The sequence below is a fragment of the Scleropages formosus genome, chromosome 11 (assembly GCF_900964775.1).
Source record: "Scleropages formosus chromosome 11, fSclFor1.1, whole genome shotgun sequence".
In the NCBI taxonomy this organism is placed as follows: Eukaryota; Metazoa; Chordata; class Actinopteri; order Osteoglossiformes; family Osteoglossidae; genus Scleropages; species Scleropages formosus.
In genome coordinates, this window is record NC_041816.1 from 10,499,944 (window position 1) to 10,527,633 (window position 27,690).

Sequence of the window (27,690 nt, forward strand, 5' to 3'; positions counted from 1 at the left end):
TCGGGATAATTGAATTCAGTGTTAAGAGAAGGACTGTCCCCTTTTGCCATTGGGTGAACCACTCCACTTAAATGAGGCTGCGTCCTGATTGTAACCGTGATGTGTTACAGAGAATACTGTTGTGCACTGGACTAAATTGTGTGCACTCCAAAATTACAAAAAACATGAAAAAATACATTCAATTCATCAAATAAGTGCAACATATTGAAGTGGTAAAATCTTCATTTTGTCAGGTGAAAATAACTGCAATTTTAAGTTTTTTGCCTGTAACAAAATATAAATCAACGAAGTTTCCTTCTACTGCTTTTACAGTTTTTTAAAGGTTTATGTGTGTATGAGGAGGGAAAGAACACCTTTTTTGTGCTGTTATTAACTAGTAGTAGAAGTTGTAGTTTGTCTGTGCTTTTTGTTCATTAATAATATCTTTACATGGGAAAATGCATTTTTACTTCTTTATTTTTATCCGTTAATGTCCTCAGGAGGCTATTGTAGGTTAAGATTCACAGCTCAGAGCCCTGGGATACCCTATCGCTGTATGTATGTGTGATGATGTGAAGCCAGCAACAGAGGTTTTTCTTGTCAGTGTGTGACACCGCCTTCTTAGACACCCTTTGGACATTTGTGTCATCCCGCTCTTCCTGATCATCTTGGCTCTCTTTTTCTCCGCTCGAGGCTGTAGCTAAAAGGCCAGTTCTTTTGTCTCTCCATCTCTTTATTTATCGTGTTCCCCTTTCCTCCCGTTTCCTATGTGCGTTACAGGGCCAGACTGGCCAGAGGCGTAGCATGGTTTATAACATGCCATTGATTTTTTTCTCCCTTCCTTTCTTTTCTCAGCAATATGGCCAGAATCATAGATCCATGGAAACAAAGAAAAGTGTTCTTTGACAGCAAAAATAGCTTTCATTTCAGCTGCAGCAAATGATAGCTTGTCGCTGAAAATGGGGTCATTTTAACAACTAATAAACAACTCTGAAGAGCAAAAATCTGTTAAAATAATCAGGCATGTTCATGTTAAGTTAGCTTTTGTTATATTAACATCATGACTAAAATGAACATTAGACAGACACTTGAGAAAATGTAAAATTCAAAGAAACTGCACATTTTTATAAAATGTTTACTGCTTTTCTCCGCTATCGTCACTTTTTTGTTTTTATTGCAAAAGAAAGACAGAAAGCAAAATCTGTGTAAGTATAAAAAAGACAATTAACACTGTTGCGATATCCACACTTGCTGAACATATTCAATGTTATCAAAAATATTTCATATAATATTTAACACAAATGCCTTTTAGAGCAGATGTCTACAAAGATCCTGGTGTTTTTCCTGAGCTGACATTAATAACATTATGAAGTCGTAGTGTGTTGTTTACTAAACTATTTTTATTCATTATTAGTACTTCATGCTTACAAAGTATTTGAAAAACATGTTCTACAGGTACAGAAATACCTGTTCTACTTAAAAGACCCCATTGGTGTCTTTATTTTGAATTTAAAGAGGGAAAAACATCCCTGAAAAATAATCAGTCGATTCCAATCAATAAAGCCAGAGGACAGTATTGATTAAAGTGACTCCATTCTAAAGACATTAACCCTGGGCATTTCGAAAAAGCTGCGTTCGGTCAAGGAGAAAGGCTGTTTAGACACAACTGACTTCATATTCATAAAAGAGACCATTTAAGATGTTAAATATCCTAAGGGTGGAGACCTGTTCCATGGGAAAAGTTGGCATTTGATGATCCAAACAGTGTTTGGAAACATAATGAAAGAATACAACCACATTTTTCTGTCCTGCTCGCTTGGAGCAATAGTCAGTGCAAAGCATGGTACTGCAGTCTTGCACAGTTATTCAATAAAATTTAGGCAGTTACAAAACTGTACATCTTCGCCTATGAAGACAGTGTGTGAACAACTGAATTGCAGCAAATATCAATGCATGATTAAAACAGTTATGTAAGTTCAGCATATTTTCACTGATAGTGAAATAGTAAATTACCTGTGTAGAAATCACGTCTTTGATTTATAAACGGAAAAAAGCTTCCAATTGCCAGACCTTTACATGTAATTCATATCCACAGCAATATGGTGAGTTAATCTTTATTGAATTGTTGCTGTAATTTGACGACTCTGAGTTGGATGCTCAATGCACACCAATCCAATAAAAGATTTCTGGACTATCGGAGGTGAGCACTGACTGACAGCTGAAAGGCAGAAAACTGAGGGATGTTGTAACTGATACCCATCAATGATGAAAGTACAATGACAAGATAAATTGTAAATATTGTATTAATTTTCCTGAAGTGATGGAACAAAAAGGTGACTTTTTTTCAGCTCTTCATCCTGCACATTTGTGGTGCAGCAGCAAGTGAGCCAATGATAAGTGCAAGACAGGGACTGTGCAGGAGTCTGCCTGGTGAGCTGGTGCTGTGGTTGGAGGCCTCTTTCTCATCTGCAGATGATGAGCAAACCCTGGGCTTGCACGCTCACACACTTCCAGCCAAATGTCCCATCTGGTAACATTTCCACGTCCCTAGGAAAGAAATCAATAGCAATAATCTTCTTAGGGCTTTCTCCCTCTCTTTCTTTCTCTCTCTCTTTATCTCTGTTTCTATAGATATACCCCTTTATATATAAAAAAAATGTGCAATGGTATAGCAGTTGTATACTGTACAGTTACAGGAAATATACAGAACCATTGTCACCATTTTTCATTTAGCCTAGCCATGTTTTTAGTGAAGCAACTCAGGATAAGCACCTTATTCAAGTTAACTACAGCAGGACTGGGAATTTGAACCAGGGACCTTAGATTACAAGCCAACAGCCCAAAGCACCATGCTACCTGCTCCCTGGTGTTTATCTATAAATAACTGGATGTTTTTTTTTCTTAAAGAAATGTATGTGTAAAATGTAAATGGTTTTATGTCACAAGATGGATTTTTGCCCAGAATGTTGGCTACACATTATTGTACTGTTTTGTGGGCAATACATGTATTTACACATACGCATTGTTCAAGTTCAAGTTGTTTTTATTGTCGTTCCTTTATATAGCTTGTATACAGTGGAACAAAATGTCGTTTCTCTGGAGACCATGGTGCAACACAGAACAGGAGTACAAAACAATAAATAAATACACGAGACAGTATGTGGACGTGGGCTGTGAACTATAGGCAGCATGTCACTGGTTGTGGCTGCTCTCTACATTGTGGTTTCATTTCTCTGCTGCCATTCTTGGATTGAAAGTTATACCCTTGTTTGTCTCCAAGCATGTGAAATACTTTGAATGACTTGGTTAATGGCACAATTCAAGACTCCACAATTACATACATGAAAGTACTTTATAAACGCTCCCTGAGATAATACCACTACATAAAAAATGTTGGTTCTCTTGATTTTTTTTCCTAAGCAGGAGATCACGGGTCCAGGAGATCATGTCAGGCTAAAATGTACTTATTTATTGCTTCTTAAATATATATTAAAAGAAAAGTTTATTAGAAAGTACTGTATTTCACAGTATATTTTGAGGGGGGCATGGTGGGGTGGCGAGTTTGGCCTGTGTCCGCCATGTGGCGGGTCTGGGGTTCGAGCTCCGCCTGGGTTGCCTTGCGATGGACTGGCGTCCCGTCCAGGGTGAGTCCTTTCCCCCTTCAGCCTTGCACCCTGTGTTGCCGGGTAAACTTCTGGCTTGCCGTGACCCCGCTTATAATCAATGCAATGATGAAAAAAAATGTATTTTGTAGTTATTTTTTGTTTTTATTATTTCTAACTTACACAGAAATAACAATGAAGTTGGTTGAGACTCACAGCCATTTGCACAATATAAAAATACAGCGTGTCAAATGTCACATATCACATTGTGCAATAGTATTTTCATTCAAGAAGGTTTTTTTTCTCTGAAGAAAGAACCTGGATTATGCTTGCTTAACTCATTTTTAAAAATATTTGAATAATTTCTTGCTTATTGCATGTGGCAGAGAAATTAATTAAAATCTCCTTTATAATTGTTCATCATATCAGCTTTCTTTTACCAAGCACCAAATATTTCCCAATAACATTTGGAGCTAAAATGGAATTTTATTTTGGTAGTGTGTATATGTGTGCATTTGAATCACAGGCAACGCAGTTGTTGAAGCTCAATCAGTTTGTCCAGAACACTGAGATTTGGTTGGATGGACCGGTATCCTAGAGATTAGAACTAATGGTATGTATCCATTCTCCTGGGCTTTAGGCCCTGTCTCCAGGCAATAGCAGGACAACAGTGCAACTAAAAAAAGTGTTTGGAGAGCTGATGGTCACTTAGGCCTGCTTGGAAAGCCAATGTCTGTGAAGTGTTCAGGAAGACCATGCGTGCCAAATCTCCAACATGTCACGCATGCAAGAACATGGGCAAACATGCACATACTGCCATGTGTACACTACTGCAGAAGAGTGGGCACTCAAGAGTATCTGTGTATTAACTCCTTACGATGATTTACGCACTTACACAGTGGGATAATTCTTAACTGGACAAACCCAGAGCCTTCTGACTGCAAGGTGGCAGCTCTAACCACTATGTCACCTGCTGCCCAAAGTAAGAAAATTTTAAATCTGTCTTCTTTCAGTTTATCATTTCCCAGTCATTGATCACTGACAGTAGCATAAGAGGGGTGTGAAGTCCTGGTGAATTAGCATTAAAATTGTAATTCTATAAATCTTGAAATGTATTTTTGAGCTTTGCAACAAAAGCCGTGTTTACTATATCTATGTTTACAACAAAAATTGTTTTGCTTAGTTGAACTGTTTAGTTATAGGGCCTTCTTAAATAGTTTTACTTCTATTTAAGTTGATATTTACTCACAAAACTGTAACTAAATTAGATGTGAATGCAACTATATATGGATCACATTGTGCAATAGTATTTTCATTCAAGAAGGTTTTTTTTTCTCTGAAGAAAGAACCTGGATTATGCTTGTTTAACTCATTAGGAAAAATGTTTTAATTATTTCTTGCTTATTGCATGTGGTAGAGAAATTAATTAAAATCTCCTTTATAATCGTTCATCATATCAGCTTTCTTTTTCCAAGCACCTAGTATTTCCCGACAACATTTGGAGCTAAAATAGAATTTTATTTTGGTAGTGTGTATATGTGTGCATTTGGATCACAGGCAGACAAATGAGTCTGCGTGTATGTGTGTGTACGTATGTGCCTCTGGGTGTTAGCATTGCTGGGCTGAAGAACAACTGTACATCAGCAGTGGAGAACTGGGCACTTTGCCACTGATTCCAATCTTCATCCCATCGAAGAGTAACTCACAGCCCTGCTGTCCTGGCCAAAACGTCCACTTACTTTCAATTAAACAATCCACTCAGCCGCCACTTATGCACATTAAACAACCTTATCCCCTTTACAAAATCATAAGTGAGCAATAAGGGGTTCACAAGAATCAAACACCAGGGTATTAAACAGCTCACCTCTGTAAGGACTGAGCACAGAAGTTGTCCTCGCTGTCACCTGATCTGTTCTGGTCTAGGCTAACTCACATCACGGTTTTAGATAAGCTAAATGCTCACCTTCCTGATTAGATCGCCACAATTCTAGGCATCATCACCCTCATTGCTACAAATTCTGTTCGGGTTGAGACATTCAGCATTTAATTGAATGTATTTCTCTTTAGGGTCCCACGATTAATATTACACCACTTGTAATTCATGGTATTGAGAAAATTGAAAATATATGACAATGTCGTTATTATATTTAACTAATTACTAATGGTGAATATGGGTTATTTGTGAAAAGACATAATATCGAAAAACAGTATATACATGTATTGATAATTATCATTATATTTTGTGTCTTTTTTGACTTACTGAATCCAATAAATCCTATTTCAACTGCAAATGTCATGCATGCAGGAATTTGTCTTACAGTTATGTTATCTGTACAACCAAATGTATCTTTAAAATTATTGTTATACAAAGGTATATATTTTATCACATGGTATAGCATTTCTTCATTTTATTATTGCATTATATAGTAGCTTCATTATTGCAATCATTTACAATGTTTTCAGCATATCAAAGAATTGAGGTATTTCCAAATTTTAGAGTAAGGTAAAAAAAAAAAAAACATGGACACAAGCTAATGTGAAGTGTCTCAAAGCATGTGAAATAACTGAAAGCTGTCTCTGCAGTGCTGCTCGGGGTGTGCCGACTGCGTCCACCAGTGTGTCCATCAGCATTACTGCCCGGTCCGGGTCCCTGGCTGCTGACCTTGTGCAAAAAGGTCACAGAGCAGAAGGGCAAACAGCTGGTCATTTCCATATCAAAGGTGTTATCTAGAAGCTAAGAAGAGGCAGTTGATCCTACACACACACACACACACACACACACACACACACACAAAATCACTTGGATTTTAAAAACTACCTGAAACTTAAGTGCATGGTACTGCATACTTTTGGAGCAATTCTTTTACTGTAAACATTAGCAGTGGCTTACAGTAAAGTAGATAAAATGTTTAAAACAACTGATACCACTACAGAGAGCATTTGTGTTTGAGGTTGCACAGCTGTTTTATTGCTGACCCCTGGGGGAATAGAAATACCAGAATGTCATGCTTGTTAAGAAATAGGATCAGAATGAACTCCAAAAAGTGAAAGCCTTCATTTTGTTTCGTAGTCTTTCATATTTACATTTAAATAAACACCTAAATCCATACCAGAACCAAGAACAATCAAAATTAAAGCCTTCATTATTTCAGTGTTTATCTTTTTTACTCTATGAGATGAGTGAGAACTTTGATCACCAACACTACTGCAGTAGGGGAACAGGGCTCAAACAAGCAAATCTCAGATTACATGAAGTCCATGTCCTTAACCTTTGTGTTACATATTGTCACCTTTACCACAAGAAGAGCAGAATTTTCAGATTAATTTCCAGATAAATTTGCAACCTGGGGGGGTGGGAAGGTGATTCCCTGTATATATGGGGGAGATGAGGGTAGAGGAGCAGTACTGTACCAGTACCATACTTCAGACTCACAGGGTAGTATGTACCTGCTCTGGAGCAGCATTACTGTACAATAGATTCATTCAAAACAATTAAATTTCTCTAGTTACTGGACATGTAGTTTTCTTTGTCATTCATGCCATTGAATTTAATTTTCCTTCAACTCTCAAATGACTAGAAAAATACATTGGATTGCATCGGAGCTGTGCTGCTTTCATTCAAGTTTCATGTCCTTGCGTCTCCTGTGTATGTATGTATCACACGTCTGATGACATCCTAGGGAAGTAACTGTCTAGGGTTTTACCACGTGAGGAATAGAAATGGATCAGGCCTTTGTTTACTATGCTCATCGTGGTTCTTCTTGTTTTGCTTTTTTTATTAAATCAAAATCATAAGATCTAAAATAAGAAAGTTTTCAACAGTCTGTATTCATTGGGTGTTTGTCACCTGGGAATATACTTTAAAAGCAGAAGCGTGTAAAAGATGACAAGACATGACAGCACCTTTGCATAATCTAGATCCTTCTGGATTCCGTAAGGAAGGAGTGATGGAAGTCGCTTAAGGCATCAGCATTTCACCCTTTGAGAAGTCATTTTCTGTGATGACAGTGTGATCCTCTGGCCTTTCAGAAAGGGAGCTACCGTACGCGGTAACGCACTTCATAGCCTGCTTTATCTAGAGCCAAGTGTGTTAGACAATAGGCATCTGTTGGAAATCACAGCCACTGTTTTCTCACAGCAAGGCAAACACTTATCCACTTTGCCTTAGCCCCACATTATAATCCTATTATGGCACACTCAGTCACTCACATAAACCAATACTTAGTGAGCCGGACAATTTTCCCTTTCATCAGACTTTAACTCAGAGCCATGAGGAAGACTTCCGCATTTACCTGGAATTAGATTTCCCGGAAGTCTGGGAAGTGAAACTGAAATCCAGGGGCAGAAACAGCATTAATCCGACCCGTGTCGTCTTCTTTCCACTTGATATATTCATTAGAATATCCGTGGGTAAAACGCTCTCTATATTACAAACAAGCATGGAGCCAGATAAGCATGGAGCCAAGAGGAGTGTTAAAGATGCTGACCGCAAGTGGCTGCTTTCCAGCACATGAAGGCGCCGCCACTGCTAGCGGCAGTCGCCAGCCCTGCGTATTGTGGTGGTGCCTGGCAGGCTGCGGCCTTGTCGGGGCCGTGGGGACTCCTCTGCATTCCTCCGCCGCTTGGTTATTGATTATCTTTACGAGTTGCGCTGAGTAAAACGTTCTTCTTTATCTACTCCTTGGCACAAAGACATGCAGACAAGCAGACGCAGGGTATCGTGTGACGGCCACTTTGGTCTGCTCCAACACAAAGGAAGTATCCATGGTCACGTTTCCAACTTCAAGATCATTTGGGGCAGCTGTCCACACAGATAGAACTGTGATGTTTCTGAGGAGACTGGGACCTGTGTTTGATGTCATATATGTAAACAAAAAGGTTGGGATATATTACATTATATTGGTAAGGTGTATTATTTCTACACATTTTGACAGTTTTCAAATGAACACCAACTCCTAAATATTCATACATGTGCTATATTTAACGGGTGGTCTTTTAACCATTTAATTTTGGCTTTAGGGAATTTAAGAGCGCTGAATCTAATTGTTTGAAGCAATTTATACCTTTTGAGGTGAGAACTCTGTCAGTTATGAAAATTACCTACTCTTTTTTTACAATTCCTTCTTTTGGTGCAACTTGCAAATCACTAGTAACACTTACACAGTATTCTGAGAAATAGAAAAAATAGTTTAGGGGGAAAAAAATGTTTACTTCCCACTCTGAACCTTTAAACAGCTGCCTTCCATGATAAAAGAGAACACAGTGAAGAAACCTGGTTCTTATTTACACAGCACCGCCAGGGAAAAAAGAGTGCAGACGTGTATTTGTGAAGGCCTCCCCTAGAACTGAAATACATTATATTCTCAATTTCAGGTCAAAAACATTAATGCACAGCGATGCACCAGGTGAGAATTCATTGTGAGCCTCCCTGGTTAATTGCTGGAAGAAATTGTCTAGACGTGTTTCAGCCCTCTAATCACCACTGCAGTTTCGAAGACACTGAATCATCTGTGAGAGCACATCGGAAAGATTCATTTTAAACAGGTTGTAAAAAAACTCCATTTCACTGTACCATTTCCTAAAAGAACAATGATTTATCAGTATCTTCTGTTTTAATTTAAGATACCACAACAATGGTGAATTCCCCCAATGACCAGAAATTCAGAACACCAAATTCTACTTCTCCTTGTTTTAAAATTAATAAAGGCTACAGGAAACACAGCAATGGAAAATAACTGAAATGGCACAAAATGATAAAAACAGACTGTTAATGGTAGTTTTTTATAGAAAGATTCTGAAGCGACGAAAATGCTCGAAAAAAATAACTCAAGTTTAACATAAGAATTACAGCTTTTGCATTCACCTTTTTTTGTGTAGAAATGTTTTTAAATGTGCAGATGTATATATGTGTCTTTTGAAAGTGCATGTAAGTACACAGTTCAAAACAAGACAGCAGAAAGAATCTCTGCACTCTTTACATTTTGATAAAGGTTTTGTCTTATCATTGTAAATGGACAACAATATCACAACTGTCAATAATCCTATAAATGGCAGATACATGACTCTGAAATCTGTGTAATCTTCTTTTAATAGCTGTGAACATCACGCCTCTCCGAGCTCCTCTCACTTCCTGCCATGTTATTTTGGCCTGATAAAAATCCAGTTACATTAAGCATCTGCTAGAAGTCACAGTAAAAAGTATCTGTGTACAAAATGCTAAAACAGAATGCTGCTGGGAAAGGAATGAAAATTAGTCAACCCTGTACATTTCATAACCATTTTTTAAAAAATTTACAGCTGATGCTTGTAAAGACCATACTACTCATAATAAAGCCCAAGGTGTGGATATTTTTTTTTAAATATTTTTCCTGTAACTGCTTTTTCTGGTTTTATCTTTGAACATCAGAAATGTGATATTATGCAAACTGATACTAATGTAAATCTCTAAAATGGACACTGATCCCAAAGTGTTTATCATTTAGCAGTTCAAGTTTTATTTTTTGGAAGCCTTGTCCTGGGGTCAGTGACCCCTGCTCCTCCATCAGCTGCAGCTAAACCTTAATTGAATGACAGATGGTCATCTTACACCAGCTGAAGCTGAAGAGCATGAAGAGCCTTTTTTAACTTGAACTGTCTGCTGTTCATAACTGTTGTGATAATCATGTTCATTACCACCCTTAATAATCTCTCAGTGTGTGTGTTATCAATGGAATGCACATTCTTCACCACGAAATGCTTTAAAAAGCATTCACAATACATCATGTTCTTTATTATTTGAAAAAAAAAAAATGCTTGATGGCTATTATCATATTTTTTTAATTAGAAAGTTTTTTTTAGGTTTTGTATATTGCTTGTTTTTGTTTGTCTCTGCTTTTGCCAGTTTCTTTAATTTATAGTTCTGAAACAGATGATCAGTGATGACCAATAATATGAAATGTGTGAATCTGAAAAAAAATTAAAACTAGTGATACATCAGAGTAATTTCATTTGTAAATATAACAAAGCTGAAAGAATATACGAAATTTTAAACACAACAAAACTAAAAATGTATACACATTTCACAAGTCATAGGTTACATGAGTCATAAACGTTATGAAAATGCATCACTCATGTTTTCAATTTGGTTTCAAAGTAATGTGTGTTGTATATTTTGATATACACATACAGCATGCCATAAATGCAACGCGCTGTGTGTGGTAATATTGCGCTGTAAAATGCAGTTTTGTTGTATAACCATGCAGAATAGGTCGACAGTGGTGTAAAATTGATTTTGCATTTGGAGCAGCACAAATAATTATGTGCAGTTTGTCGAAAAGAAAAGAGAAAAATATGTTTGTGTTGAAAAGGAAAGCAGGGCTCGAAAGGACGGCCTCGAGGAGAACGGGGGAAGCCTCGCAGCGCGCGGAGAGCTGACATCAGCCACTTCAGATCGAACCCTTCGATTGTAAGTGAAACAATTTGCATACTGATTCCCTTCCTCAGCCTCGAGGATCCATAACAGCCCGGGCAGGCAGCTATTCGCATACGTGGAGCATCACTAAATACTCGCAGGGAGCGGCCGAAAAAAGGTGCCGAGGAGCAAGGCGTCGCGAACATCGGATGTTTTTCCTCTGGGCGAACATTATCTGCTTGGAAATGGAGGCACGAGACGATCTTTCCGCCCCTGGATGGGAAGAGGCAGCGGCGCGCGGACGGCGGCAACTGGAAGTGGGAGCGCGAGGACGCGCGGAGCCTCACTAGACTAGATGAATTGTGTTTGCTATGTCGCATTGACTACACTTTGAGCAGATGCAAGTAGCATGGTTTGTTTATTTTAAATTCAAGCATGCAGTTGCAGTCGGGGGTGCGGTGGGGTGTGGTGGGGGGAGTCACTTTGAGTTGCCTCTTTCTGGGTCGCGTGGTGAAAGATGCAAAAAAGGCATGTAATGGGATCAGGCGCTGCGGATCGTGGCGGTAACCGGGTAAGGATGCCTGTGACGACAGGGACAGAGGGACATGGGGACGGGGGGACCGGGGGGACTGGGGGTGTGTAGGACCGCCATGTGCTGATGCGCTGATGCGTTGTGCTGTTAAGTAATGCAGTGATGTGTGGCACCTTACAGGCTTTAGCGCTGCTGGTGCAGACAGCTTGCGAAGCTCTGCAGAGGTCAGCGGGTGCGTCACTGGAGCGCGCGTTGACACTGTGTGGAGCCCGGAGGCGTCGCGGACTTTTCCGACTTCTTCCACTGCTTTTACTCGCAATGGGGTAAATTACCCTGTTGGAGATGTACACGTTTCAGTTAGATTAATTCAATTGCCAGCAATGAGCCATGCCTGCGCATCATACGCATTGTTGTGCAGAAATGTTCTTTTTTCAGCGCTACTTTCTCATGGGAAGGAACAAGCCTGGTTTATTAAACAGTAAATAGAGCGTTTAATAAAAGCGTTGAAAGGCTAAACTGCGGATTTTGCAGCATGAGTGCCCCCTCAGTTTCTATTCATTTTGTGGGTTTTTCTTCCTCACAAAAAATAGTATGTCATGTAATTCCCATGAAATTGTTGTTTTTTTTTTTAATCCTGCAAAAATGCGCTTGACTTGTGATGTCTCTACTTAGGTCTACATATTATGCATGCGAAGCTCGTCATCTGATGCTCTTTACACGTCCACCCACGATGAGTGTCCGAGGACATGAATTACAGCTCATTAATACTCCTGCCCTCCGATTGTAAAAACTACGGCGTCGACACCTGGCCTTCTAATCCTTCCCACCTTTCTTACTCAATCCGATCGCACCCTCTTAATTAACAATTAACAAGTGTCGTCGCGTGAGGACGCGCGCGAGGGTGGGGTGGGGGGGAGTCAACACATAAAAGCGCGCTGATGACACAATGAAAAAGCAGCGAAATTAATTTACATTAACAATAATACACTTAAGGATTATTTTTCTCTATCAGGGTAACTTAATGAAAAGCGTTTGCCGGTTTTCGAAACAGATTCCATTTTCAATGCATCTGCCTGTTGCCCGTTATTTGTTATTTTTAAAATGACTAAATAGACCATCAGATTTGAGAACGAGATTTTTATACCACTGTATAATGTCAACCATTTAAAAGGGCGATAATATTAGGTAAATAATAAACCTTGCCATATAGGTGTAGAAATTTAACACTATAAATTCGACAATATCATTCGAGGAGTTGCCGTTAATCGAAATTAATTCGACCAAACCTGTTCCTCCGAGTCAGGCCCGTGTCCCCAATAACGTTTTATTGCGGAATAGAGTCCAAGTCACTCGAATACCAACATTATTACACCATCACGATCTTAACAGTGAAAACAGTGTAAAATAATGTATGTCAACTCCGATGCAAGAAGCAGGTTTACAGTTTTAGATGTAAATTGTATTTAACATTACCGCGTAAACTGGATGACACATCGTGGTATCACAGAAAATCTGTAATTAAATGTGTCAAATTTGCTCTGGTGAGAACTATTGAAAAAGTCATTTGGTTGGTGAAAAAAATAATGTGAATGGTGCACCGCTCACATTGAACGTTTTAAAACACCTAAAAAAGAAAACCACTGAGCAAAAATGAGAACAACTGGTGCAATACAGTCTTCGTTTCGAAAATCCGAGCTTTTCTTTTGAAAAGTGTTTAAAACACTGCTTAGTGTCCAGTTAAATGGAAATGAAATGTAATGGAGATTAATTCTATATACCCACGTGTTTTTTTTAGAGATTGAAGTGTTGGTATGACTGTGAGCAGGGAGGCCTGTTTGTAGCCCCTTCAGAAACGCTGAAGTGATGGTCATTTATTCAAATACCTGATAGAAAAGTCCAGTATGTAGGCACCATGATTTTTAGTTCACCAATAAATCACGAACGACCATTAATATGTCAAATGCGTTGTTGGCAGCGTGTGGTTCATCGTGGCTTCGCACACTCTCAGCAAGCAGAACAAAAATCACAATCAGACTTGGTACCTGATTGAGTCCAAACGGCTCCAGTGTCCAAATCACGTGACAAATGGTTGCTTCACCTGTGACACCTGTCTTAGTTACGGAAGTTGAAAGAGCAACACTGGATAAAAGTGTATTCACTCACTCACTCTCGTGAACGGCTTGTCCTGGATAATCCGGAGCCTATCCCAGAATTAGTATGGACTCGGGGGTACAACCTGGATGGGACGTCAGTCCATCGCAGATAAAAGTGTGGCATTTTTATTGTTATTGCTTGTAACTTGCTATTCTGTCGTGTGCCACTGTTATATAATATGAAATAAAAAAGCTGAAAAAATTACTAAATTTTGATTTCATACTAGCATTGTAACTTTCAAAAATTTGATACAATATTAAATTAAGCACGTTGTGATATTTTCCCGTTTTTGATAAAATGATTATTAAAACATAGCTGGAGGAAAAATATATATATTTGGATTTTTTCGGAAAGGTTTAAAAGAAATTTACTTCATGCTTCAGTGATTTCTGCATGACATTTGTCTATTTTTCGATTTACGAAAATGTACTAGACTTCTTGTTTAGCAACTGATTTAAAATAATTTTACTGAAAGGAAAATGATATTCTATCACTTTAAAATGTGTAATTGAACAAATTGTGGTTGAAAGATTTTTTTCACGTTTAAAATATGGACAATTAAGTTGCGACTGGAAGATTTTGATATTGTCTTAAATACAAATGTAAGTAAACAACCTATTAACATTGTTGTTGACTGTGTTATTAACGCTATCTATACTTCTAAAAACTTTTCATCATATTGTCCACTTACAGCGCTGTGAACAATTTCGGAATTCTTTTTTTTTTTTAAAAAAACCGTATTGTTGAAAAGACAGAAATTTCGAAGCAGCCATATAAAACAGTATGAAAATACATGCAAAAATATTTGATGACATGTTATTTCTAAAGTCTTTTATTATTACCATGCGTATTGTAGTATCTTCATATATGTTTAATGTAGTAAGTGACAAATATTTTATGGAGCTTTTTTTACTGCCATTAACAGAGCAATGCGAGGTATTAATAACGTTGTCTTTTTTGAGACTGAAAGTATTGATCCGTGCCGCTATTTATCTCTGCCCATACAGGACCTGGAATAATGTTCGCATTACTGCAGCCCAGATTTGCTTGTAATTCACTGTTAAAGATACAAGAGTGACTCCGTGGAGCTCCTTGTAAAAAGTGCAGAGGAGCCACATTAATAACACCTTAGAGAAGTAAAAACTCGACGAGTGTTAATAATTCACGTGGCCAAGTCTTTCTGCACGAAACGGCGCTTTAAGATTTTTCAATTGGAAAGGATCTGGCGAAACTCCGCCTTTGATAAGAAAATTATTTATGGCACCTTGTCGTTTGTTGCATAAAGAAGACAGGGGAACTTTATTATTTCCTGTGTGTAACTTTGTATTTAATCTCTTGTTGCAATACCTCTGAGACATACCCTTTACTAGTAGGTTACTCTAATATTCTTTAGAGAAGTGCTTCCTCCAACTGCATATTAATAAAATTGTTAACAACATTGCAGAATAAGTGTTCTATTATTACTTTTGGATAATGATATCGGGTCATTGGCTGACTGAAACGAGGGTGGATTTTCACTTTGCTACATTTGATTTAGAATGTAATGCATTATTAAGAAAAATGCGAGGGTTCTTCATGCACTGGTTTTTTTGCGCACCTGTGTTATAGTGCATCACAACAGCAGTGTCATGCTTTTTTTTCTCTTTCAGGCTTCTTTTGCCTTTTGGTGAGCGATGAGATGCTTGAGAACATGGCCCACTGAATTTCACTACGGGTGAAATGGGGTCCCAAATGAAACGGAGGCCTGATGACTCAAATCCACATTTGCAACAGTTAAAAAGTCGGTCTCACATTTTATTTATTTATTTATTTACTTACTTATTAATAATAACAGAGGTGTCAATAGGTCTTTAAATAAGAAAATCAATAAGCAAAGATATACTCTTACAGAGCAAATTACAGCAGTACAGTACTAAGGGGAGAATCTAGAAAATTCATCGAGAAATAATAAATAAATATTGAAAATGCACAACTGAATAGGGGGGTAAATTGATTTTTGGATTTGAAGCTACATTGCTCTCTTATACACTGTGTGTGAATACTTTATACGAAATACTTACCTTATTGTGGTTAAGGTGAAATTAGTCGGTCTCATTTCAGTCACATATTTCACATTCACCTGCACCGTTAAAACGGCACTTGTCATCATTTTTATTTTATGTAGTAATCTTGTTCACCTGCTTATACGTGAGTATTATTTTCAACATTCCCTTCATTAATAGGAGTTTGATTTCTTTTTGCCGTGTCCCAAAGTCGTCCTCAGCCAGGAGCATTTAACATGTTATTAGTGACTATTTAACTTTTTTAACTGGTTACGCAACGTTTTGTTCTTCTTGACCTTGACAGGTGTACTTCTGTGTGTCGTGTCATGGAGCGAGTCCTCCAGTCCTTAGGAAGCAACACGGGCGAAAAGTCTTGAAGTTAATGTGCTCCCTCGACAGCTGTTGGCTTTGGGAGTCTTGAAGCGTCACCTTTGACATGTGCCCCATTCAGACGAACGGGCTCTGACTACTGCAAGCTGTCGCACGACCATGGGGGGTGGGGTGGGGTGGGGTGGGGGATGGAAGGACGCCTTCTTCACAGTACAAACTGTCCTCCTAATGTCATCACAGCTTATCACATTCATTTTCTAAAGACTGAACTAACTGTAATACTAGTATTCTATGTGTGCCTGCTTTATGATAAAGTGTCAGAATAAATGAACCCTTCCCAAACATGTAAAATATGGCATTTTCAGTTTTTCAATCTTTTATTGAGACTGTGACTATTGTAAAAATAAATCTTTAATTAATTCAGTCGTATGCAGTAGCTTGGTTAGGCTTTTTTTCAAAATTAAAATGATTTATTCCATATGTTTGATGGGTCTGATACATTGTTTCATTGATTTTTTTTCTCCTGGAAGCGATTAATAAACGTCTTGAGAAATACCGTTAAACTGTAACTCTATGAGTTAAATGAACTGTGATATTGTATTAAATAAATTGCAATATTGTAATTATGCTGGTTCGGAACATTTACAATCAATGTTTCCAAGAAAATTAAAGCTGTAAACTTTGTACGATTTAAACCAGGTAAATTCAAGTGAGTTCCGTACAAGAAGCTGTGGCTGCTAAGTGGCGCAAATAATTAGTGGTACGTTGAAACGCAGTGTTTTTACCTTTACAGTGTTTTCATAAAGACGCATTATAACACATGAATCAATTTTTCACTTTAGTCCTCTTCTCACTCTCCAGATCTGTTGAAATTCACTCAGATACCATAATATGCTGTGTCATAAGCGCAGCTCCGGCGGCTCCCGGCTCAGTGAGGGGACGGACTCCCTCTGACTGGCCTGGTTCGTTATTCTTAATACATTAACAATAGACACATCTGCCCCGCTTTTTCTTTTTTTTTTCAAAGGAGCACAGATATCTTAGTCAGTGTCTGCAACCTCCCCATTTAAGTCGTTTGATTTTTAACTTACTATTATCTGATTTTAAAAAGATTTATTAGAAGAATTAGCAGCAACCCAAGAAGATTCAGCTGGTCTAAGCCGTTTAGTGACGCCTGTTTTATTTTATTCGTTTGTTAAATTTTATTAGGGGTACTTCTCATTTTCAGGACTAAATCGTTCTGTATTCAGTATTATACCACAGGACTACTTTCCCCAAGACAGTTGTTTTATTATTAATTAATTTTTGTTTTATCTTGGAACCCGGCATACACATATATATATAAACTGCATACAACTCATGCAAGGAGACATGCAAACATATTAAAAAAAACAGCTCATTATCACGTGCTTGTTGTGCGGGGTATGACTTTGCTTAGATAAGTTGTTTTTATCGTTGTTTGTATACAGTCACCGTCAGAGGAGCCGGACGCGCTACCTGCTGTCCCTAGGCTGTCTCGACTTCCTTTAAGGTGACGTCACACCTAAAGAGCTTCGTGCGCGCGTGTCCATGCTGTGGGAGGGGTCGCGGAGCACCTACTGCGCATGCTCTTACGGTTCAAGCCGCAGCAGCCGAGCCGCGGTCAAAGAAATCGAAAGAGCGTGAGACATGCCTAGAGATGGCGAGGGACGGGTTCAGGCTGCGACTGCTGCTGCTGATGCTCTGGTAGACTAGTGGGGGGCCTTACACTGATCGCAAACGGACAAAAAAACTATAAAAATGCATTTAAAAACAGAATAAAAAGAAACGGCTTAAAGAACTAAAATCAAAAAAAGGGGGGGGGGGGGACTAAAACCGCAACAAAGGGGAACGAGGTATTACGCTTGTCTGTTGTGAAGAATTCTGGACTTTTTTGGACGGACACCAGATAGATGTTTTGTCCACACCGTTGCACGTATAATGAATGCCCAGCTGTCGATGGAGAGTATTGGCGATCTGCACGCGGTGAGCCACGAGCAGGTGCCCGCCGCCGCCGCTGACCTGATGAGCAGCGACAGTCCTCATCACAGGAGCGCGGCGACCCATCGCAGCGGCCACTTGTCCGCCCACGCGCGCTCCGTGGGCATGGCGTCCATCCTGGACAGCGGCGACTATCATCACCACCATCGGCCCCCGGACCATCACGGGCTCGCCGGGCACCTGCACCCGGCCATGACCATGGCGTGCGAGGCTCCCCCCGGCATGAGCATGAGCAGCACGTACACCACGTTGACCCCCCTGCAGCCGCTACCTCCCATCTCTACGGTCTCGGACAAGTTCTCTCATCATCACCACCACCACCATCATCACCATCCTCACCAGAGGATCCCTGGCAACGTGAGCGGCAGCTTCACCCTGATGAGGGACGACAGGGGTCTGGCGTCCGTGAACAATCTGTACAGCCCCTACCACAAGGATGTCACCGGGATGGGACAGAGCCTGTCGCCCTTGTCGGGATCGGGGCTGGGTGGCATCCACAACTCCCAGCAAGGGCTTCCGCCTTATGCACACCCGGGTGCAAATATGCCCACGGAAAAAATGCTAACACCCAACGGTTTCGAAGCCCATCACCCTGCCATGCTGGGGAGGCACGGAGATCAGCACATGACCCCTTCTTCGGCGGGCATGGTGCAGATCAACGGGATTCACCACCACGCACCTCACGGTCACCTGAACCCCCACAGCCACGTTCAGGGAACGGGCTCCAGCAGGGACCAGAATCCCTCGTCTTTAGCTGGATCTCAAATCAGCAGCACAGGCAGCGCGGGTCAGATGGAAGAGGTCAACACCAAAGAAGTGGCGCAGAGGATCACCACCGAGCTCAAGAGGTACAGCATCCCGCAGGCCATCTTTGCCCAAAGGGTGCTGTGCCGATCGCAGGGGACCCTGTCCGACCTGTTGAGGAACCCCAAACCCTGGAGCAAGCTCAAGTCCGGCCGAGAGACCTTCAGGAGGATGTGGAAATGGCTGCAGGAGCCCGAGTTCCAGAGGATGTCGGCGCTGAGGCTCGCAGGTGAGCGAACAATAGGTAATACCACCTTTACTACTCTATTTATGTTATGGTCTTCTGTTTTTTTCCACAGTTTTTCTTTCGAAATGTTTTATATTTCCTAAAATTACCATACGTTTAAAACTGGATTTAGGGCTGTTGTCTTGCAAGGCGAAGGTTGCTGATTCGAATCCCGCTCTCGCTGTACTACCATTGATCAAAGTATTTTATTCATACAGTAAGGAGTACAGTGTACTGTACTTGTGTAGTGCAGCGTAAATGGGCGAGAAGTGTTATGATTCGCCTTGCAAAAAGGCTACAGCAAAATCATGGTTAATAATAGAGTTCGCACTTATTAGTTCATAAATAGTTAATTTGTTTTAGCACTTACTTGTCATCCTCAGTCCAGATTCCGTGTCCTCCAAATTATTGTCCTGCTCCGTGCGCATTTCTATCGCATGTTTTTATTTATTATTATTCTTTCCAGAAACCAAATACCTTAGTGTTTTTTTTCTGTACTCATTCTGCTTAAATCCATTTTTACACACTCGGCCGGTTTAGATGGCAACGTTCTGAATCGATGTTTATGGAAGTTTGGTAACTTAGGCGCAAATTCCTTTGTGGGCTGTGCCGGGGTGAAACAAGGTGTTAATCATTCCTCTGATGCGAACACTCGGTTCTACAGTTTGAACTGTGACGTGTAGCTGCTGTACGGACCCCTTGTCACCACATGAATGTATACGAGCGAAGCCTTGATTTCACTTATCTTCTTCCTTCACGTGTTTTATTGTTAATGTGAGGTGCCGCTGTTGGTTTTAATAGCCAGTGGGACACGGTTCACTTGTGTCAGTTGTTGGTCAGCAAAAATGTCTTCGTTTCAACGCTGCTCATAACTTTATTGTTTGATAAAGTGATTTTAATAATTTGATTTTAACGCGCGCGAAAGATGAGGACATTTAAAGTGTTTAACGCGGACTTCTTTGGGTAAAATCAAACATGCGCCGTGTTAAGCGCAGCTTTCCTCGAACCCAGACTGCTGCTGCTGCTGGGGGCGTCGCTGAAAGTCACGTTTCTCGTTTATTTTTGTGGCGCTTTTTCTCTCTGGGCCCCTGTTCTGTTAGGCTTTGATGACAGGGCCTCGACGGAGGTTTTCTTAATTAACTGATAGCTCTCCATTAATTTGTCCCCGGAGGACGAGAAAGTCAATCAGCGCGCGAGCCCTCGGAGCGAACGGTGGGGCACGAGGAGCCGTCCCCGTTCGTTCCCCGCGCGGACAAAGAAAAGTGTTGGTGAAATATGAAATTGCAGGTGGCGAATCGCGTTTACTTTCGCCATCCGGGCATCGCTGTCCAATACCCACGATTTTAGTGAGGTGCGTTAAACTGATGGAATAAAATGTTTGCAGGAGTCTTCATCACCGACTTATTTGTCTGTACTCGGAGACTGACAGGCAGGGGTTTTGCGCCCACAAATAAAGCAAACGCACGAACTTGCAGCGGGTACGAAAATGATTTATTACACGGGCTACTGTATATAATCAGAGTCTTTGCACCCTGTGCAGTTTTATTTTAAATTGAAGGGAAACATGATCAGCAAAACAGAATGGCGCAGAAAAGCGCAAAGGCGGAAAATGAAAAGACCAAGAATATGATGATATATAGTGGAAGAGAACATTTTCAGTAAACGTCCATCTGTGCAAATACGCATTTGTGTGCATTAGGAAAGTTCCCCAAAACCTGAAAAAATTGCAGTCGTTGGTAAAGAAACGCAGAAAAATTCAGATGTGTTATTCCAAACGTTTTGCACACTACACCTTTATATAAAGCATGTCTTTATATGGTTTTTACAGAAGTACAGTTACTCTGATTTCTTTAAATCACATCCTGATTAACATCCAAAATGTAAGTGTTGTATTTTGGTGTTGTTTTATTGATTCGTTATTCGGGTTCACGGAGGTATGTGCTCAGCCTACGAAAAAGTGTGAGATAAAATTAATATTGATTATTTAAATTCTCCCTGTTCGATTTTTAACTCTTGCCAGATAATGTTCACTGGATAGCATTAGAAAATTCGGGATTTTTTTTTCTTATGTTGTAAAGAGCGGTTAGCAAATAGGATGTGTGACAGATTCAGAGACGTTTTTAAATTATATGAAGTGCTTGCTTGTCCTACGGGGGTTCGACCTGCCTTAAAGATATTTTTAAAACTATAATTCACATATCCTTGGTATGATGATTGAACTGAACCACAGGTGTACCGCTGACATTTTTTAAAAATAGCTTAATCCTGCTGGTCTATTTGCCACAGAAGCTATAACATGTATAGCAACATGTAAAAATCTGTGCAGATATATATTTTTGATAATTGGAGAAAAGAGAACATGTGACCTTTACAAGTTAAATTGGAGTAGAGTTGTCCTACCCTTTCTTGTAATATCTGTACATTTATGTCTTCATTTTTGCTGAGATAATCGTTTAACCAGTGTGCAGTTGCTGCACAGTTAACTTGACATACTCGTTTAAATAGTAGTTTACATATTAGTTTAAAATTTTATTTAAAAGATTTTGAAGTAAAAGAGAAGGGCTGAAGTCTGAAATAATTACATTAGGGAACCATATATATATGTCGTTATAGATACACATATATACGTATATATATATGTATATATACATATATTATATATACACACATATATATATATCATTGAAAATGATAAATAAAGACAAATGCGTCCCAGAAAGCGTCTTCACTATTACAAAATATTCATACACACAGAAGTGAATGGTTCATTTTGAGCTGTGGCTTGGACTGTGCTCACACGTAACACCTCCGTCCTCTGTGTGTGTGTGTGTGTGTGTGTGTGTGTGTGTGAGAGAGAGAGAGAGAGAGAGCGCTGTATCCCTGGCCAGTGGAGTCGAGAGAGGAGGCGATGAGAAGCGATCGTGGGGTGTGGACGCTCTGTGCGGAGCTCCACTTGTCAGCGTGTCCTTGCGGAGCCGCTGATTTACAAGCGCGCGCGCACACACAGCTCCCTTCGGCTTTCATTCATGCTTCGTTAATATTTGTCTAAGTGGAGACGTTCGTGTCACACACATAACGCCACTCGCTCTCCCCAGCACAGGTACGGACACACGTTGAAACAGTATTTCATTAAACTTTCAGATAAGGGAACCTTGTCTTTATGAAATGATTATGATATAAAAAAATATGTCAGTCTGCTCGAGCGAGCGGCTTAGTTATTTCTGCGTGCCTTAACCACCTTGTCTCATTCTCTCAGTTTTATTGAGGCATTGGATTTGCGTCTGAAAATTAAGCCCGAATGTTATGAAGCGTAATCATAAAGCAGATTAATGTATAAAATATTCAGGGTGAGCCGTCAAGGCGTAAATTATGATGTATGGAAACTTATCGACAGACGGAACCGCGCTGCAAAGAACGTACCTTCAAAAATTTTCAAGTCTGCACCACCCCCTAGCGACGGAACCTTTTATAACTACTACTTTGAGATCGTTATTTACTGTACAGTACAAGGACAGTATGGTGTGTGGCACGTGCGTGCGATGTACATGTGACAGTGACCTGTCCTCAGTAACTTAGCACTCGCTCGTGTCCACAGGAAAACAGAATTGCAACTCACCAGATTCGGTAAGTGAAACTACACCACCTCCACGCTCTATCCTCACCCAGTGTTATTTTACATTAATGTTTCAGTCCTGACGGGGGGTGCGGTGGCGCAGTGGGTTGGACCACGGTCCTGCTCTCCAGTGGGTCTGGGGTTCGAATCCCGCTTGGGGTGCCTTGCGGCGGACTGGCGTCCCGTCCTGGGTGTGTCCCCTTCCCTCTCCGGCCTTACGCCCTGTGTTGCCGGGTTAGGCTCCGGTTCCCCGTGACCCCATCTGGGACAAGCGGTTCTGAAAATGTGTGTGTGTGTGTGTTTCAGTCCTTACATGAGTATAAAATACGTTTATTTAATATTTGTATTATTTAGATTAAACATTCAAACCACCTGTTTACGATGGAAGCCTAAGGTTATCAGAAATAACATTGGGTACCCAAAAATGGGCCACCGGCGTAGTTTATTTTATTATACCTCCAGTGGTTTCTTTTATATTTTTAAGTGCTGTCATCAGAATCGCTGTTTCCTTTTGTACCCGTATGTGGCTCGGTCGGAAGCGCTGTTTCGCCACTCTCGCGTCGCTGCGCTCGGACTGGTCAATGAAAGCGCGCGAAACCGTCACGTGACCCACTGGCCGCAGTGGACTGGACCTCGCGCGGCCTCATATTTGCTCGCTTTTGGCTGATTTACACTGAATTCGGTGCTTACTTTTTACACTTATTAGAAATGCGGTGATAGAGGGGTAAGTAAAGGTATTTACTTGTTCACTTATAATATTAATAGTTTCAATTAATGGAATGCGCATGTAACTCCAGATATTATGTTTCCTTTACTATGTACGGTTCGTAAATGGTTAATCTGTGAGGCATAAGATCAAAATTCAAGTCACTAAACTAAGGAGCAATTCTGAGTATGGAATTAATGTGCACATATAGTAGTGAGTGAGAATACATGGGGTGGGACAGAGGTTTGCCTTTGGAACTGCCTTGTCTTTGGTGGAAGTCCATCACATAGATGCTGAGGAGTCTAGTGGGACACTGGGGCTTCTCCACCAGGGTGACGCGTGCCTCCTCGAGGGAAGAATGAGCTCCGTATTCACGACAGCGTTCCCAGTTGCATTCCCAACCGTATTCCCAACTCCCTAACTCTGGAGCACTGCAATGACGCTTAGCTCTCGTCACTGGCCAAGCCATGGAAGGTGTGTAACTCAGGAGTTTGAGAGATCGCTCTTGACTTGACGACCATTTATCAGTGTCTTCCTGGGAGTTTTCATCTTGGAATATGAAAACGTCATGAGGAAACAGGTTTTGCGTCATAGGATGTTCTGGATCATCTACAATGGTTTCATATCCCTGGCATTTGTGTGAGGAATCTGGTCCCAGTGAGTCCTGCAGGACGAGTGTCGGTACTGTTACACACCTGCTACCGTGTTTAACGGCTCGCCAAGGACAGCATCGGCTGGAGGTGTCCCCCAGCTCCTTCTTAACACACACCTGTCCAGAAATAGGAAACAAGAAGTAGATGGACACCCTGTTTTATGTTCATTACCCAGTTCTACGAGTTGACCTCCAATATAAGATAATAATACAAAAAATGACTGTTTTGGGAAGTTCCAGAATTACCGATTGTGTTGCAACTGGGTCACTAAGGTGTTCGTTTTTTGATTTTTTTTCCAGGGGTGGTGTATGATCTTTCAACCCTCCTGTAATATATAACTCCATCTGTGTTGGTGATCTTTGACTGCTGACCACCACTCCTCTTTTCTAGTGCATTCTGTTCTAATATAAGAAAACAGGCTTAACCTATATTAGAAAATCGGTGTTGTACTGATTTTTCCAACATTCTTTCGATATTTTTCATTTGTTCCACTTGAAATAATTTTACAGTTTTTGTGAACAGTGCACCTGCACTTGTCACCATTCAGTTCAGTCGATTTCGCCTTCTGCTAGCAAGCTCTTGTTACTTCATGTTTCATATCAATTTTATATCTGCTTTATAGCCGACACATACTATTACAGTAATTGACATTGTGCTGAATACGAATCACCTCTGTACTTGTAACTCAGTTCCCTAAATATCAGTGATTTTTCATATGGAACTTGGAATATTTTGTTTTTACTCTTTTTAATCTTTATAGATGTGTAAATTTCCACTCCTTAATATAAATTTATAATAGTCTGTCATCTCACAGCTGTATTGTGTCTCTCTCTGCCCCGATACTAGATTTTGCTAAATTTTACTCAACCTACCAGTTCTCATATCAGACAGTTCACTTGATTTGCCATTTAACTTTTAAAAACAGTCAACCAGACCTTTCTCAATGTAGTTGGACTTTTGTGGAGCAGATAGGCTACACAGCATTTAAATTAGATCACATAAATTCACACTGGGTTTACTCTGTTCCTGTGTCTCTGATTTTTTTGCATTATAGGTTGATGGTTTTGATGTTGTATAATCTAAAATGTCTAAATTCTTCATAAATTGCTGATGTTTCTGTGTCCATGTTGGAGGACTTAATATTTTCCAACTTTCATTTTGTTCTTTCCCACGCCAAAAGCTTGTGGCAATGCCAGTATATTGTGTCAAACAGTTATGAAATTTATTGAGTGAAGGCATTATTGAGGTCAGAGTAAAATAGTTTGGTGGACAAAATTGGCTTTAATAATCTTAGCCTTTATAAGGGACCTGAATCGGGTTTCTTTCGATTGCCTGGATTTACCCAATTTCAGGATCCCTGCGACACTTCACAGAATAAGTCAGCATTTGTGTGTTAAGTATTTGTGAGCAGACTGACTGGGTGGCCGTTTTTATTTGGACCACAGACTGTGCTCTGTTAGTGACTTTTTAAACTGCATTGAGGATTGATCAATTCCCTGAGCTACAGCAAGTCCTTAAAACAAATGTGTAAACAGGAGTATTTACATTGTATGAAAATGCTGTTGTTATAACACTAGTCATATTTTTTTATGCTGTATTCATAAAACACAGCATTTACATTATTATAGGTAACAGAACTGTACGTTACCAGTATCATGACCCTTTAGAAATATATAAATAAATAAATAAATAAAGAAATACATGTAATGTAAACTTTATACAGTCCTGTTCCACTTAACAATGTTTCGATTGACAATTGACCACATGTACGACGGTGGTCCCATAAAATTATAATGGAGCTGAAAAATTCTTATCGACTAGCGACGTCGTAGCTCAACGTCTTACTCGCGTGTTTGTGGTGGTGCTACTGGTGTAAACACACTTACTGTGCTGCCAGTCATATAAAAGTGTAGCACATACAATTATGTACAGTACATAATACTTGATCATAATGATAAATTCCTATGTTACTGGTTTATGTATTTACTGTACTTTTATCATTATTTTACAGTGTACTCTTTCTACTTATAAAAAAAGTTTATTGTGAAACAGTGTACTGTGCTATGCCGGCAACAGCATCATAAATCTTGTGTTTACCACGTCTCTTGACTGCATCGGGCCGAAGTTATTCCATGTAGGTTTGTATAAGTACACTCTGTGATCAAGGTTATACCATGTAAGTTTGTATAAGTACACTCTATGATCGGGGCTATACCATCTAGATTTGTATAAGTACACTATGATGTTTGCACAATGACGAAATCGCCTGACGATGCATTTCTCAGAACGAACGTATCCCATTCTTAAGCAATGCATGTCTGTATTATATTTATTTGAGTGTTTAGATACGTAACGTTTTTGTAACTCCATCACAATTTTTGAATAGGTGCAGTACGTGCTAGCATGTTTTGCTTTATTGCTTATAAAAATTGTTACATGATTAAAAAAACTTTGTTTTCCCATGCTTTGTTTCTGCACCCCTGCAGCTTGCAAGAGAAAGGAACAGGAGCACGGAAAGGGGGAGAGGGGGAGCATCTCCAAGAAGCCACGACTCGTCTTCACGGACGTCCAGCGGCGGACTTTACATGCAATATTCAAAGAGAACAAGCGCCCGTCCAAAGAGTTGCAGATCACCATCTCTCAGCAGCTGGGCCTGGAGCTCACAACCGTGAGCAACTTCTTCATGAACGCACGCCGGCGGAGCCTGGACAAGTGGCTTGACGACGGGAGCTCCAGCTCAGCCAACTCATCTTCTTCATCTAGCACTTGTACCAAAGCATGAGGGAGCAAAGATGACAGACTGAAACTTCGGTGGAAAAGCTTTAAACTAAACTCAACAAAGAAACTTAACAAAGACCAGGACCTCTAAACAACAGTTTTGTCCTTAAAACTTGTTTGAGATAAAAAAAAATTCTGATGTTTGTAGTACCCCAAAACCAAAGACTTCTTTCACCTGCGTCTTTGTTCCACAACACATTCGAATGAAACATCTTGCAAAGGAACAGAAGGAAAAAAGTCACAAAAATTTTGGTTTCTCCACTCACACATTTTTTTGGTCCCACAGTCAAACCTGCCACCCTCCCATGAAGGCAATTCTTGTTTTAAATAGCCGTTGTGCCATTGTGTCATCACTGACTGAGCCATGAGCCACCGCACTCTCACGACAACGTATGGTAGAATCGATGGGTGCCCTTCAGGGGCAACACCACCATGTGCGTTCCAGTGGGAGCGGGTTCCACAGGACTGGCCCACACTGGTGAAGCATCATGGAGACCCTTCCGTCAGGAACGGCAGAATAATCCGGAAATTCAGACATCCAGAGTGGGAGTGTTCAACCTTGAAGAAGTGTATTCTGAATGTTACTGCTGTGGTAGTGCTTTCTTCCCAGTTGTTGAAGAGGTGACCAAGAAAACAAACAAGGCCAATGGAAAAATGCCATCTCATTAAAACCTCGGATAACAATAGAGCATACCAAAGAAGAAATAAGCTATTTACTTTTTTCTTTTTTGCCAAATGCATACATTTGACTGAAGAAATCAAGTAGGACTGTTACACAGAAGTGTTAGGTACCAGAGAAGTGTTAGGCAAGAGGTGTCAAACAGTGTGCCTGCTATATGCCAAAAAACAAAGGTCAAACCGT

The 27,690-nt window shown here is 40.2% G+C and overlaps 1 protein-coding gene across 1 annotated transcript; it reads left to right on the forward strand.

Moving 5' to 3' along the window:
• The first annotated feature begins 17,988 nt into the window (after nucleotides 1-17,988).
• onecut1 (one cut homeobox 1) lies at nucleotides 17,989-27,207 on the forward strand. The gene is made up of 2 exons (XM_029256453.1): nucleotides 17,989-19,081; nucleotides 26,537-27,207. Exons 1-2 carry the CDS (start codon nucleotides 17,989-17,991, stop codon nucleotides 26,830-26,832), a joined length of 1,389 nt encoding a protein of 462 aa, XP_029112286.1. The 3' UTR covers nucleotides 26,833-27,207.
• The last annotated feature ends 483 nt before the right edge of the window (nucleotides 27,208-27,690 follow it).